This window comes from Euleptes europaea, chromosome 14, assembly GCF_029931775.1.
Source record: "Euleptes europaea isolate rEulEur1 chromosome 14, rEulEur1.hap1, whole genome shotgun sequence".
NCBI classification, from domain to species: Eukaryota; Metazoa; Chordata; class Lepidosauria; order Squamata; family Sphaerodactylidae; genus Euleptes; species Euleptes europaea.
The window spans coordinates 57397171-57409981 of NC_079325.1; the positions used below are offsets into that span (position 1 = coordinate 57397171).

The following is a 12811-nucleotide window of genomic DNA, read 5'->3' on the forward strand; positions in this document are numbered from 1 at the left end:
CTGTACCTGGACCCAGCCCCCTGAGAATCCCCCCACTGGAACACCTTGTGTTGAACTTTAATTAGATCTTGATTCCTGTGTGCTGGTTGGGATACCAATTAAACATAATAAATCAACACAAGGAAGAGGCTTTAACAGAATGTTCATGGTACAGTTATAAATATGCAGGATCTGGATATAAAATAAGAACAGTAATAATAGTCCTGCAAGCTGTGTTTAATCTAGCACTTCTCAAAACTTCTAACTGTATTAAAACTGGAGGGAGCCCCTTACTATTGCCCATGAAATGTTGCTCCTTTGAATTTCTGTATGAGCCACTGATCTGGTCATGCTTCCTTCTGAAAGATGGCAAGCTCAGAGACACGACTCATGCAGAGTCACAAGAGCCAGCCTCTTCTTCTCTGGCCAGGAAGTTTGCTCTGCCTGTGCATCAGAAGTGAGTAATTTATTCTGTTATGCAGAGACAACACTGAACTGATCAGAAAAAATCAAGACCAGAGCAGGGAATCATTCAGAGACTCAACATGTAGTCTCCTGTGTGAGTGGGCAGTCAAAAACACAGGAACCCTGGGTTATTTAATTATTGCATTCTAGTATGCCATCATTATTCTCACAGTACATCAGCACGGTCTGGGAGCTAATGGTGCAATTGGTTGGTCAGATGATTTAGATGGTAGTGGAAAGAGCTGTTTAATAACTCAGGTTAAATTGTAATTGCAAAATAAATAATTGTAATTGCAAATAATTGTAATTGCAAAATAAAAGTTGCAAAATAAAGACATCTGTTTTTTTCCCCTTGAGTTATGATTCTGTGCAGTCTGGAATACAAAAGAATTTATTAAAAAGGGGGTGTTTTCATTCCAAGAATGAGGGTCAAGTTTTATGATCTCATTCCTTTTAATATCTCTGCAACCCCCATACAGAGGTATTGATGGCATACAAATTTATTTACATTTAAGGTGCTAATTAGTGAATTGATGGACCATCGATACTTCTTTAATTGATGGACTGCCCCTAACCAAAATGCTGCTATCTATGTCTCATATTAAAATTATGCTCTTTAGCCAACTTTCCTCCCAACATGGCTCACAGGGAACAAAGACTAATATCACGTGACAATTAATGCTCAATAGAAAATGTTCCTTGTGGAAAGGAAAGGGGTCTCAGTGGCAACTTGGACCAGGCATGGTGGGGGGTGTCAGGCTGCTTCCTGCTCTTCCTCTGTATTTACATCATGCTGTTTTTAAGTGCTGAGGTGGACAGGATGTGATCTCATTGGTCCTCAAGGTACCACTTTGAAATTCTCTGCTGGAAGAGGCAGCTGCTCTTGCCCACATGCAACGTGGCACCAAAATGCATCCAGAATAGTGGCCGTGCATTTAGCTCTCCTTCATGTAGCATCTAGTAATACTTACCCATAACAGACATCACAGCGCACAATGCCTGTCCACACACTGGCTGTTGCAGGCAGGAGTTGGGGATGGGGAATATGATGTCCCAACCTGGGTAAGGACTATTAGAAATTGTATAGGGGAGGTGAACACGCAGCTACCTTTTTTTGGGTCACCTCTATTATTTATTATGGTATTAGAAGTATTAATCGAAGATGTTAGAGAAGATGATAAGAGGTCTGCGGATAAAAAATGAGGAATACAAAATTAAAGCGTACACAGATTATTTAATGATAATATTAGAAGATCCAGAAGAAAATATAGATATTTTAAACAAAAAATTAGAGGAATTTGGTGAAATATCTGCTTTAAGAGTTAATAAAGATAAATCTAAATTTGTGGTGAAGATCTCCCTAAAGGATCAAAAACAACTGGAACAGAGATCGGGTTTTCAAATAGTAAATAAAATAAAATATCTGGGAATTACAATAACAGCTACCATTTTGGATAGACTCATGATACTGTTATGTTGAGTTTGGACCTGGGTTTTCCTGGATGTGTCCAAATCTCCCACGTACCATTCAGTACACAAACTCTTTTTTCTTAGATGCATCAATTCCTGTGTTTTGCCTTCTTGTGCTGGTAGAAGCAAAAGCGACCACTGAGAAATCTCCCTCTCCAAATTCATTTTCAAGTTTACATACTTGCTCTTTTCTTGCAGCCATCTGTGGTCTCTGAAATCCGAGCACTTGAATAAAAGAGTGGGGGGGGGCTAGTTTTGCAATGCTTTGGGTTATGCAGATCCATTGGTGCACCATTATTTTCGAGTCGTAGCTATTGTGCACAGATAGTGGAATTGAGATGCATTAATCGTCGCTTCTTGTTAAAACCAGATCCTTTTCTGGGAATTGTGCTGAGCCCAAGCATTCGCTGACCAGCTGCCCTCCTGTGCTTCCAGCTGGATTAAAGCAATGCCAAGAGTGAGCCCTTCCTTGCTGTGCAGCCTGCTCTGGGCTGGTTGTCTAAAATATTAATTGTGGGTCTGTTCCCTCCCCCCCCGCATACCGACAAAGCCGATGGCAAAATGCCAGGTGAGTTGATTAAAGGTTGGAAGCCACCCTTTTCACCTGGACACTGAGTTCCCTCTGATCAGCTGTTCTGTTGACAAAAAAAGGAAGGAGGCATCTTGATCACTCTAAAAGGTGATGGGAAAAATTGTGGGAGCTGTTTGTACAAATGCCATGTGGGATGGGGGCTGCAGTACAGAGGAGACTTGGGTGAGATTGAGTGGAAAAGCTGGCTGGATCCAACCATCCAAGCCCATCCAGAGGGCCACAGTAAGACACCATGACTTTTCTCCCAGGTAGCTTGGATGTCTGGATAGAATCATAGGATCATAGAGTTGGAGGGGGCCATACATGCCATCTAGTCCAACCCCCTGCTCAATGCAGGATCAGCCTAGAGCAGTGATGGCGAACCTTTTAGAGACCGAGTGCCCAAACTGCAACCAAAAACCCACTTATTTATCGCCGAGTGCCAATGCGGCAATTTAACCTGAATACCACCCCCAGAGGGGGCCCAGAGGGAGAGGCTAGGGTTGCCAAGTTCCTCTTCGCCATGAGTGGGAGGTTTTTGGGGTGGCGCCTGAGAAGGGCGGGGTTTGGGGAAGGACTTCAGTGCCATAGAGTCCAATTGCCAAAGTGGCAATTTTTTCCAGGGGAACTGATCTCTATTGGTTGGAGATCACCTGTAATAGCAGATCTCCAGCTAGTACCTGGAGATTGGCAACTAGTTCCTTAGTGTTTTCTCTCTACATATCAAGACAAATGGAAAGGTGTTTGGAGGATAGCTTGTGGGCACTTCAAAGGTGGAATAGGACTGCACGCCCCTCCGCCCGCACAGACCCAGATGGTGCCGGAGAAGCCGCTGGAGGGAAAGAAGGAAGGAAAGAAGGGAAGGGAGGGGGAAAGGGAAGGAAGGGAGGGAGAGAAAGAAAGAAAAAGAGAGAGAAAGGGAGAAAGAAATGGAGCAAGGGAGAGAAAGAAAAGGACAGAGGGAGACAGAAAAAGAAAGAGGCCATTTATGCATGGGAGGTTTTGCCTTGGATTTGCCACTCGGTGGGGCGCGGCGGCAGGCTTGTGAGAGGCGAGCAGGGTGGGGCAGAGGGTGCCTCCTTCGCACCCACCGACCAGCCATGCCCCTCCGCCCGCACAGGCCCAGAGGGCGCCGGAGAAGCCGCCGGCCATGCCGAGTGTGAGCGCTCGGCTTCTGTTCCCCGCTCTCCCACCCGCCTGGCTGGCCACGCACGCTCCAGCGGCGGCAATGGCGGCAGCTTCTGTGGGAGAGTCCGGGGGCCACCGCCAATGATGTCGGAGGTTCCCCACCCCTCGGCTACAGCCTCCCCCATCCGGGGTGGGGCAGAGCCGGAAAGGCCAGCGGCTTGGAGGAACCGTGCGTGCCGGCAGAAAGGGCTACGCGTGCCGGAAGTGGCACCCGTGCCATAGGTTCGCCAACACGGGCCTAGAGCATCCCTGACAAGTGTTGGTCCAGCCTCTGTTTAAAGACTGCCAGTGAGGGGGAGCTTACCACCTCTCCAGGAAGTTGATTCCACTGTTGAACAACTATTTCTGCAAATAATTTTTTTTCTAATATCCAGCCAGTGCCTATCCACCCGTAATTTAAACCCTTTATTGCGAGTCCTATCCTCTGCTGCCAACAGGAACAGCTCCCTGCCCTCCTCTAAGTGACAGTCCTTCAAATACTTAAAGAGAGCAGTCATGTCCCCCCTCAACCTCCTCTTCTCCAGACTAAACATTCCCAACCCCCCAGCCTTTCCTCATAGGGCTTGGTCTCCAGGCCCCTGATCATCCTCTTTGCTCTCCTTTGCACCCGCTCCCTTCTGTCCACATCCCTTTTGAAGTGAGCCCTCCAGAACTGCACACAATACTCCAGGTGTGGCCTGACCAATGCTGTGTACAGCGGACCTATGACATCTCGCGATTTGGATATTATGCCTCTGTTGATCACATTGACCCCAAGATCACATTAGCCTTTTTTGTCGCTGCACCACACTGGCTGCTCATATTTAACTTACTGTCCACCCGTACCCCAGAATCTTGTTCACACACACATCTAATTTACTGTCCACCCGTACCCCAGAATCTTGTTCACACACATATCCAGTATGCCTCTCCCTCATTTTTGTTATCCAGATGTAGAACTTGGCACTTACCCTTGTTGAATTGCATCTTGTTCACATCCACCCACTTTTCCAGTGTGTTTAGATCTTGTTGAATTCTATCTCTGTCTTCTGGTGTTTTCGCTGCTCCTCCCAATTTAGTGTCATCTGAGTAGTCCCCCTACACCCTCATCCAGATCATTTATAAAATACTGAAAAGTACCGGGACCAGAACTGAACCCTGTGGTACCCCACTGGACACCTCCCTCCATTCAGATGAAATGCCATTGACAACTACTCTTTGAGTGCTGTTCTCCAACCAGTTCCCTTTCCACCTAAATATCCTAGGGTCCAGCCCACAGTCCTTTTGTTTACTCAATCAGAACATTATGGGGAACCCTGTCAAAAGTTTTACTGAAATCCAGGTAAACAACATCAACCACATTCCCTCAATCCAGTAAGCTTGTCCCTCGATCAAAGAAGGAAACAGGCTTGGTCTGGCAGGACCTGTTGGGGACAAATCCATGCTGACTTCCTTGGATCACCAGGTTGTCTTTCAGATGCTCGCAGATTGATCTCTTTAATATCTGCTCCAGTATCTTCCCTGAGATAGAGGTCAAACTGACTGGCCTGTAGTTTCTTGGGTCATCCTTCCACCCTTTTTTTGAAAATTGGGATAACAGTCACCCTCCTCCAATCTTGTGGCACATCTCTTGTCCTCCAAGAGATCTGGAAGATGATGGACAAAGGTTCTGCAAGCTCTCTAGAAAGTTCTTTGAGCACTCTTGGGTGCATACCGTCTGGCCCAGGGGATTTGTACTCATCAAGTGCAGCCAGGTGCTTCTCAACTACCTCTCTGTCCATGTCAACCAGCAGCTCGGATGCCGCGCCTTGTCTACTACCATCTCTAGATGAGCCCTTTCTCTTCTTCAGGGAAAAAACGTAGGCAAAATAGGCATTGAGCCTTTCTGCTTTCTCGCTGTCCTCTGTCAGAATTTCTCCATTTTCTCCCAACAGTGGGCCTGTGGCCTCTTTTCCCTTGTGTTTGCTTCTCACATATCTGAAGAAGCTTTTCTTGTTGTAGCAAGCCCCCATAGCCAGCCAGCATCAGCTCACTGTGAGCTTTGGCCACTCTGATGGCTGACCTACAGTACCTAGCAACTCACAGATACTCTTCTTTAGATATTCTTCTTGTCTCCATTTCTTGAACATGTCTTTTTTCTCCCTCAGCTCATCATGGAGTTATTTGTTCATCCACATTGGCTTCTTGGATCCTCTACCATGTTTCCTTCTAGTTGGAATAGTGGACGCTTTGCAGAGTTTGTCTCCTAGGGAAGTTGAAGTCATCCATAAGTTTGGTCATGTTGTTTGGATACCCTGTCAAGCTATTCAAGGAGGGCAGAATCCACCTCCTCACCTGATCAGGAGTTCTGTAGCAGACTCCAGCCATAATACGGTTTGTCCTTCCTTCCCTTATCCTCACCCAGATACTTTCCACTGAGCTGTCACCCTTCTTCTCCAGTATTTCTTGACAAGCAAACCCTCTCCTCACATACAAGTTGTAAGCAAGCTTTTAGAATACATTGGATGCAGAAATTTGGTAGAATATGTGGCCATCTATATGAGATCAGCCCTGACCTGGATAGCCCAGGCTAGCCCAGTCTCACCAGATCTTGGAAGCTAAGTTGGATCGGCCCTGGTTAGGGCTTGGATGGGAGATCTCCACAGAAGTCCAGGGTTGCTACACAGAGGCAGGTAGTGGCAAACCATCTCTGTTTGTCTTTTGTCTTGGAAACCCCATGAGGGGTTGCTATGAGTCAGCTGCAATTACTTCATATATTTCTGCCACACGGAATTATCTTTCTGGTTTTCATTTTGGAAGGTCACAGCAGACCCCTTCCCCGAGGTGAAAATTGGCAGAAGTTTTTTCCTAACCAACAGAATGGGGCGATCAGTTGCTTTGCTTTCCCCATTTTATCACTAAAGGGTCAATTAAAGCAAAAAAGGGGGAAGCAGAACACTGAATGTGGTGAAGGGGGGAGAAATAAATGAACTCATTTAACACCATTTGCTAATTTATGTGACACAGCAGTTAACTTAAAAGAAGTGTTAACTGTTCAGTATTTTTAATTAATATCTCTTGGAAGTCTTAAATGGCCAACCGTCATAATTAACTTTGGCCATTTAGGCCCCAGTAGAGTTCTTCACTTGTAGTACCAACAATAATCATTCATTTAATTTCCTATTTTTCTGTGTTAAGTTGGAGTCATTGTCAAATTTTAATTCACTGTCACATTTTAACTGTGACTTTGTTGGGCTCTATTAGTCCCGGATTCCCAATTAGTAACATGTTTTTCCCCTGAGTGCAGGAGAGTTAAAATCTTTCAGAGAAGCAGCCCAGCTGTGGAAAGGTACAGATGTGCAAGGAAGACCATGGCCTACCAGCAGAGAGCAAGTTCCAGACAGGGACGGGGATTTAGCTCCTGGTTTCTGTTGCTTACTGGATCTGAGAGAGACTTCTGCCTGAGATCCCAGGCCAGTAGGCTGTGAAGTAGGTGTTGTGAAAGACCTTAGCCTGAGACCATGGAGAGCCGCTGCCAGTCTGAGTAGACAATATTGATCTTGATGGACCCAGGAGGGTCTGGTTCAGTAGAAGGGCAGCTTCGTGGGTTCACATGAATCAGCAGCACAAAACTAATGTGGGCTAGAGGGAGTTGTGAGATTCAAGGGGGTCACCTCAGACATCTTCTCAGACAAAGTTGTTTCCTCCCAGCCTCATGCACCCCTTTCGCAGGGAAGGGATATAATATTGTTGACCTGATTTTAATGGTTGGGAGTACTGCTTGGGTAAGCGTTTGAAGTTCTTAGCCATGGCTGTGTGTATTCATATTCTATTTATACCCCACTTTTCTCCCTGATGGGGACCCAAAAAGGCTTACAACATTCTCCCCTTCTCCATTTTAGCTTTGCAGCTACCCAAAATGCCTGAACGGTCTGCTTCCCTTCCCTTCCCTTTTATTATTAAGCATGAATGACCCAAGGTCTTAAGCATAAAACCAACCAGTCACAAAAGATGAAACAGACAAACCAATGTAACACAACAAAACAATGAAGAACAAAATAGCAAATCAATAAAATACATATATCTCATAAAATCTGCAATGCATTAAAATAATATATAACAAGGGCCTATACAATTTCTCATAAATCAACAAAATAGTATTCATTTTAGCAACGTTTTAGGGAGATCACTATTGTCAGATATTTACCTACAGCTTGGGTTCTTTCTGTATCAAGATCTGCTAATAATAACGATACACTCAGGGCTCAAGAGGGAACTCGTATTCAGACAAAACAGGAATAATCCTGAGAGCTCTGGGGGCCGGCCATTGTTCACAAAATAGCAAGATGTGGTCTACAGTCTTTAATGCACCAGATACATAATCACAGAAGCACTCTGAAAATGGAATTTTAGCAAATTGTCCTCTTATTTCTGCAGTTGGCAAAACATTCAATCTGATGAGCGTAAAATTACACCTATAGCTGGGGGGTGTAAGGAATTTTAAATATGAGGGAAGGGTCAAAGGGGGAGGAATCCCTAATGCAGAAATGGAGCATACACGCCTAGCGCGGGTAAATGTACTGGCACAATCAAGATCAGTCGTCACCTTTGTCCTGATCATGCTTGACGCATCCTGGCAATCCATATTCCTAAGCATAGCAAGGGAAAGGCCAAGAGGCTCAACTCTATTAATTACCTGCTTGCAAAACTATTACAAATAGCAGGGGTAGTTGGGTTATTCATCTAGGTTTGAGTTTAGCATTACCCTCGAAAGCACAAAAATCTTACTGGTCTCTAAGGTGCTACTAGACTCGAATCTAGCTGTTCTGCTGCAGACCAACATGGCTACCTTCTGACACTATATTCTTGGATTATTCATGTGCTTGTTTATTTAATTTATTTTCATGATGCTTCTCTGCACATGTTTCTGGCTCCCCCCCCCCCCATTCAGAAAATGCAATAAAAGCATTTACAACAAAATCGATAAGATCAGTAACAACAGTTAGAATCACAAATGAAAACAGCAGCCATTCGCATAAGCTTTCCTGTGTGTGTTGGCAGGAGGTGGGATTACTGACCTCTCCTCATAACTAGCCAAAGCAATGTTAAGTATGGAAATGATACTTAATTTACACAGACGAAGATCACTGCAGAGTTTAGGGTTTGTTTTCCCTCCTCGCTTGTGATCCTGGCGTGACCGCAGGGGGTCCCAGCCAGCCATCCTTTGCTGACCGCAGCAGTAGGTCCGTTGGTGCGTGTGGCTGCCTGGCATCATTTGCCACAGCTGGGCAACGTGTCAGCTGCAATCACAATCACATCAGGAGTGTGCTGCGGTGCGCCTTCTGTTCATGCACTTTCAGGCCCGGCTCTCACTTTGGCTTGGCTCAAGACATTGAGCGGCCAGTCCCTGGCCGCACACCCAAGACGGCATCGTTTCTCAAAAATTATTTGCCCTGTGAACAGAGGGGGGCGGGCTGTTTTCTCAACCAGAGGACGCTGTTCTGTTGGAGGGAGGGAGGGAGGGGTTGCCTGGCCACCCCAGGTTTGTCTTGCAGCTTCAGCGCAAGTCTGCAGCTGACCTTTCCATGAGGTAGAGTGAAGCCATTTGCAGCGCCATTGGGATTGGCAGAATGGAAGGTGGCACATGCCCCATTGAAAAAACTGGCAGTTGTGTGGGTGCATTTTCATTTCACTGAGGTTTTGGCCCCATGTTCACTACTGCTGTAGGGGGAAGGAGGTGTGCCGTTTTGATCTACTGCCTCAGTCACTGGAGTGCCACAGCTTGGCTGGATTGACTCTGGATCCAAACTCAATAGCACAGCCACCAAGAGAGAGGGAGGAACAGGAGTGGTGAAGGGGGCAGGCTTGGTTGGGAGTGGGGTACTTAAGAGGTAGCTTTTGAGGAGGAAAAGAGATGTGGTACTGTGTGGCCGCGCTGGCATTAATTACAGGTGTATGGGGTAGCAAGGGAGAGTGAGCGGAGTTGTTTGGAAGCAGGAGGCCTTCAGCAGTGGAGAGAGTGTGATGCTGGAGAGGAAAACATCCTCTGTGCATTGAAGAATTTCCGAGCACCAGCCCTGCCATTAGGCTCCTGGGACCAACCCCCCCCCGCCCGCCCCTGCCCCCAGGGACTTTGGTGTGCATTCTGTGAACTTGCGCCCTCTAGTGATATCTTGGTTACAAATATGAGGGGCCCATAAAATGCAGCAGGGGCTGTACTTGATGTACAGAAGAAAATAAGACCTTCATACATATTGTCATGATATTTATTTCTTGCTACGGTCCCTGGGCTTTATCTTGGTTTTCTCTCTCTCTCTCTCGTATCAGGTCATATCAGCCGTCTCCAGACTCTCTCATCACAGCATTGCGCAAAACAAAGGAATCCGGTAAGATTTGCATTTTGTTTCCCAACATATGGCTTTTAAGATTAAGAGAGGGGGGTAGTTCCCAAACGGACTTTTGTCTTCCAATGTGTAAACACTGGCTGCCATGTGAAGTTAGGGGGCTTTATTGTTCCAACTTGCAGCCACATCTGAGATCCAGAAGAGGAAATGTTATCCCAGGACCTGAAGTCAAAATTGCCCATGTGGTACTGAACATGGTCAGCATCCCTGAAACATCTGGCCGTCTCATGCACACTTCTTGTGAGTGTGGCAAGCAGCATGTTTCTGAGGTTTGTCCTGTCCGTTAAAACATCTTTACTGCCAAGAAGAATATAGCCAAGCCTGCAGTGTGTGATCCTGCTTTCCATTGATATTAGCACCTTGGAGCATACGGAGCATTTCATATGCCTGAGCTCAAAAATCTTGACATGTTTTTTACAAGCCACTTGCTCTTTGTAACTTGTGTCACAAAATGGGATGGGGGGTGGGGGAAAACATTTATAGAACTTCTGTGCTGGCTTCTCTGCAAGATGTGAGCAACTGCTCAGGCCACCCTGGGGCTGGGGGCCATTTTAAGCTTCAGACCCAAAGATATTCCAAGGAGGGAGGGAAAGATTCACAGCTGGGTTCAAAAGCCCATTCAAGATGAAATTGCAGGCAAGCATTTTGCAGAGGTGGCTTTTTAATGCCTCCTAAGAGGGGGACTTTATTTCATTTATTATGTGTTTATGACAACCTTCCTCCAAGGTGCTTGTTGGTTGGTGGACATCACTGTCCTGTTCCCCCCTCCCCATTTTGTCCTCTGTGAAGTAGATTGGGGGAGAGAGTGATGGAGCTAAGGACACCCAGCAAGTTTCTTGATGAGCAGGGATGTGAACCTAGGCCCCCGAGGTCTGATGCAGCTACTGAACCACACTGACTCTTGGTCTTGATGAATAATCACTTGTGTGGTTTGAAACAGGGCTTTGAAACAGGTTTGAAACAGGGGTTTGTGGTTTGAAACCGGCCTCCAGGCCCCCTTCCTTATAAACACAGCACAATCCACAGAATACCTTTTATTAGGACCGGCTGAAATGATACAGAACAGAGTTCAAACTTTCAGGTTCTCCGAAATTCTTCATCAGGCTGGATGTTACAAAATTAAAAAAAGAGGTGGGGGGAGGGGGATGCTGTTTCAGGCCGTTAAAACATGGTTGGCAGGCATATGTCCATTGGAGCCCTTGGTATCCGGCTGTGCCCCGGTTTCTGCGAGCAAGCAAAACAAATGGGGTATCTCCATTGGAATTGGAATGCACCTCTTGGACAGCAAGTGAGATGAACTGATCTCTTGTAGGGAGAGATCTTAGTAGTCACTATGTTAACATCACTGACTCTCACTTATGAAGACCTTCATGGCTTTGGACCCTCATATCCACAATACCATCTTTCGCCCTGCGCTCCGCCATGGCAGCTTTGCTCACCTGGACAAGATTCACAATTGCCCCCCGTGTGCCTGCCTTCTCCGTCGTGGCCCCCACTCGGTGGAATGGCCTGGCTGAGGAGGTAAGGAAGGCTCCCCCTCTCCTGGCACTTCTCAAACTGTGCTAAACTGAATTATTCAGAAGGGCATCTTTCTGAATGGCTATAAAAAAGTAGTTCAAGATGCTTTTATAAAAGGAATGAGACTGAACTGTACCACTGTGTGTATATTTTCTGTTTCCTGTACATATTATCCTGTACCCACTGTTTTGTTTCTATGCTTATATAATACAATTTTCTGCATTGTTTAACATATCACACCTAATACTTCTCCTTTGTTTCACTCTGCTGTAATCCTAGTGCTATTTCATTGCTTATCAGACACCTCATCCTATTGATTATGTAGTCTTACACTGTGTAATCCACCTTGAGTGTCAGTGAGAAAGGCAGGCTACTAATATCATAAATAGCACAAATAACTACAATTTAAGAATCCCATATGTTCTTTCTGTGTGTATTTGTAAAGTGCCATCAAGTTGCAGCTGACTAATGGCAACCCAGTAGGTTTTTCAAGGCAAGAGATGTTCAGAGGTGGTTTGCCATTGACTTCCTCTGCGTACAGACCCTGGACTTCCTTGGAGGTCTCCCATCCAAGTACTAACCAGGGCTGACCCTGCTTAGCTTCTGAGATCTGATGAGACCAGGCTAGCCTTGGCCACCCAGGTCAGGGCATGCTTTTGCTAGTTGCTCCCTAAAACTCTGTCATTAGCTTGGGAAGATAAATCCTCAGAGGAGGAGGAGGACAACACACCCCCCCCCCCCAAGCCCTGCCTTGGGAGAACCTTCTGGTGAGGTAGTTTCCTCAGAGCCTCCCTGAAGAGACCCTGAGCCAGCACCAGCACCGCTCCCTGAGTCAGCAGGGCCCTCAGGCCAGGAGGCCCCAGCATAGACCATGTCCAGTGCCAGATCCATCAGGGTCTCTTGCAGGACCCCACGAGCAGGGAAGGCAAAGAGCCAGGGCCGAGGCCTGGTCCATAGGAGTGGGTGCTTGGCGGCCCAAATCTTCCCCTCTGCTGAGGGAGTGAGTGATTACAGGGTCTGGGCCCTAGCACTCCTCATGCGTAGAGGAGCTGACTCAGCTTGTGGAAAAGAGTGTAATAAGCCACCCAGCATCACCTGTAGGGGAGTTCCCTATAGAAGTCTCCCCTGAAGGCTGAGCTAGTGTGAGATCAACTTGCCAGCAGTCTTGATAACTGATCTACCAGGTGCTTGGCCTGCTTGTTGGTAACTCTTGCAACCTTGTTGCCTGAATCGTGGACTTCCTCTGGATTATGTTTCC

At 46.4% G+C, this 12811-nt stretch overlaps 1 protein-coding gene across 1 annotated transcript in view; it reads left to right on the forward strand.

The window, feature by feature from the left end:
• The window catches only part of VAV2 (vav guanine nucleotide exchange factor 2), a 293174-nt gene that overhangs the window by 157339 nt on the left and 123024 nt on the right, over positions 1 to 12811 (forward strand). Inside the window, exon 3 of the mRNA XM_056860968.1 lies at positions 9959 to 10017. Coding sequence (XP_056716946.1) covers positions 9959 to 10017 — 59 coding nt within the window. The remainder of the gene's footprint in view (positions 1 to 9958; positions 10018 to 12811) is intronic.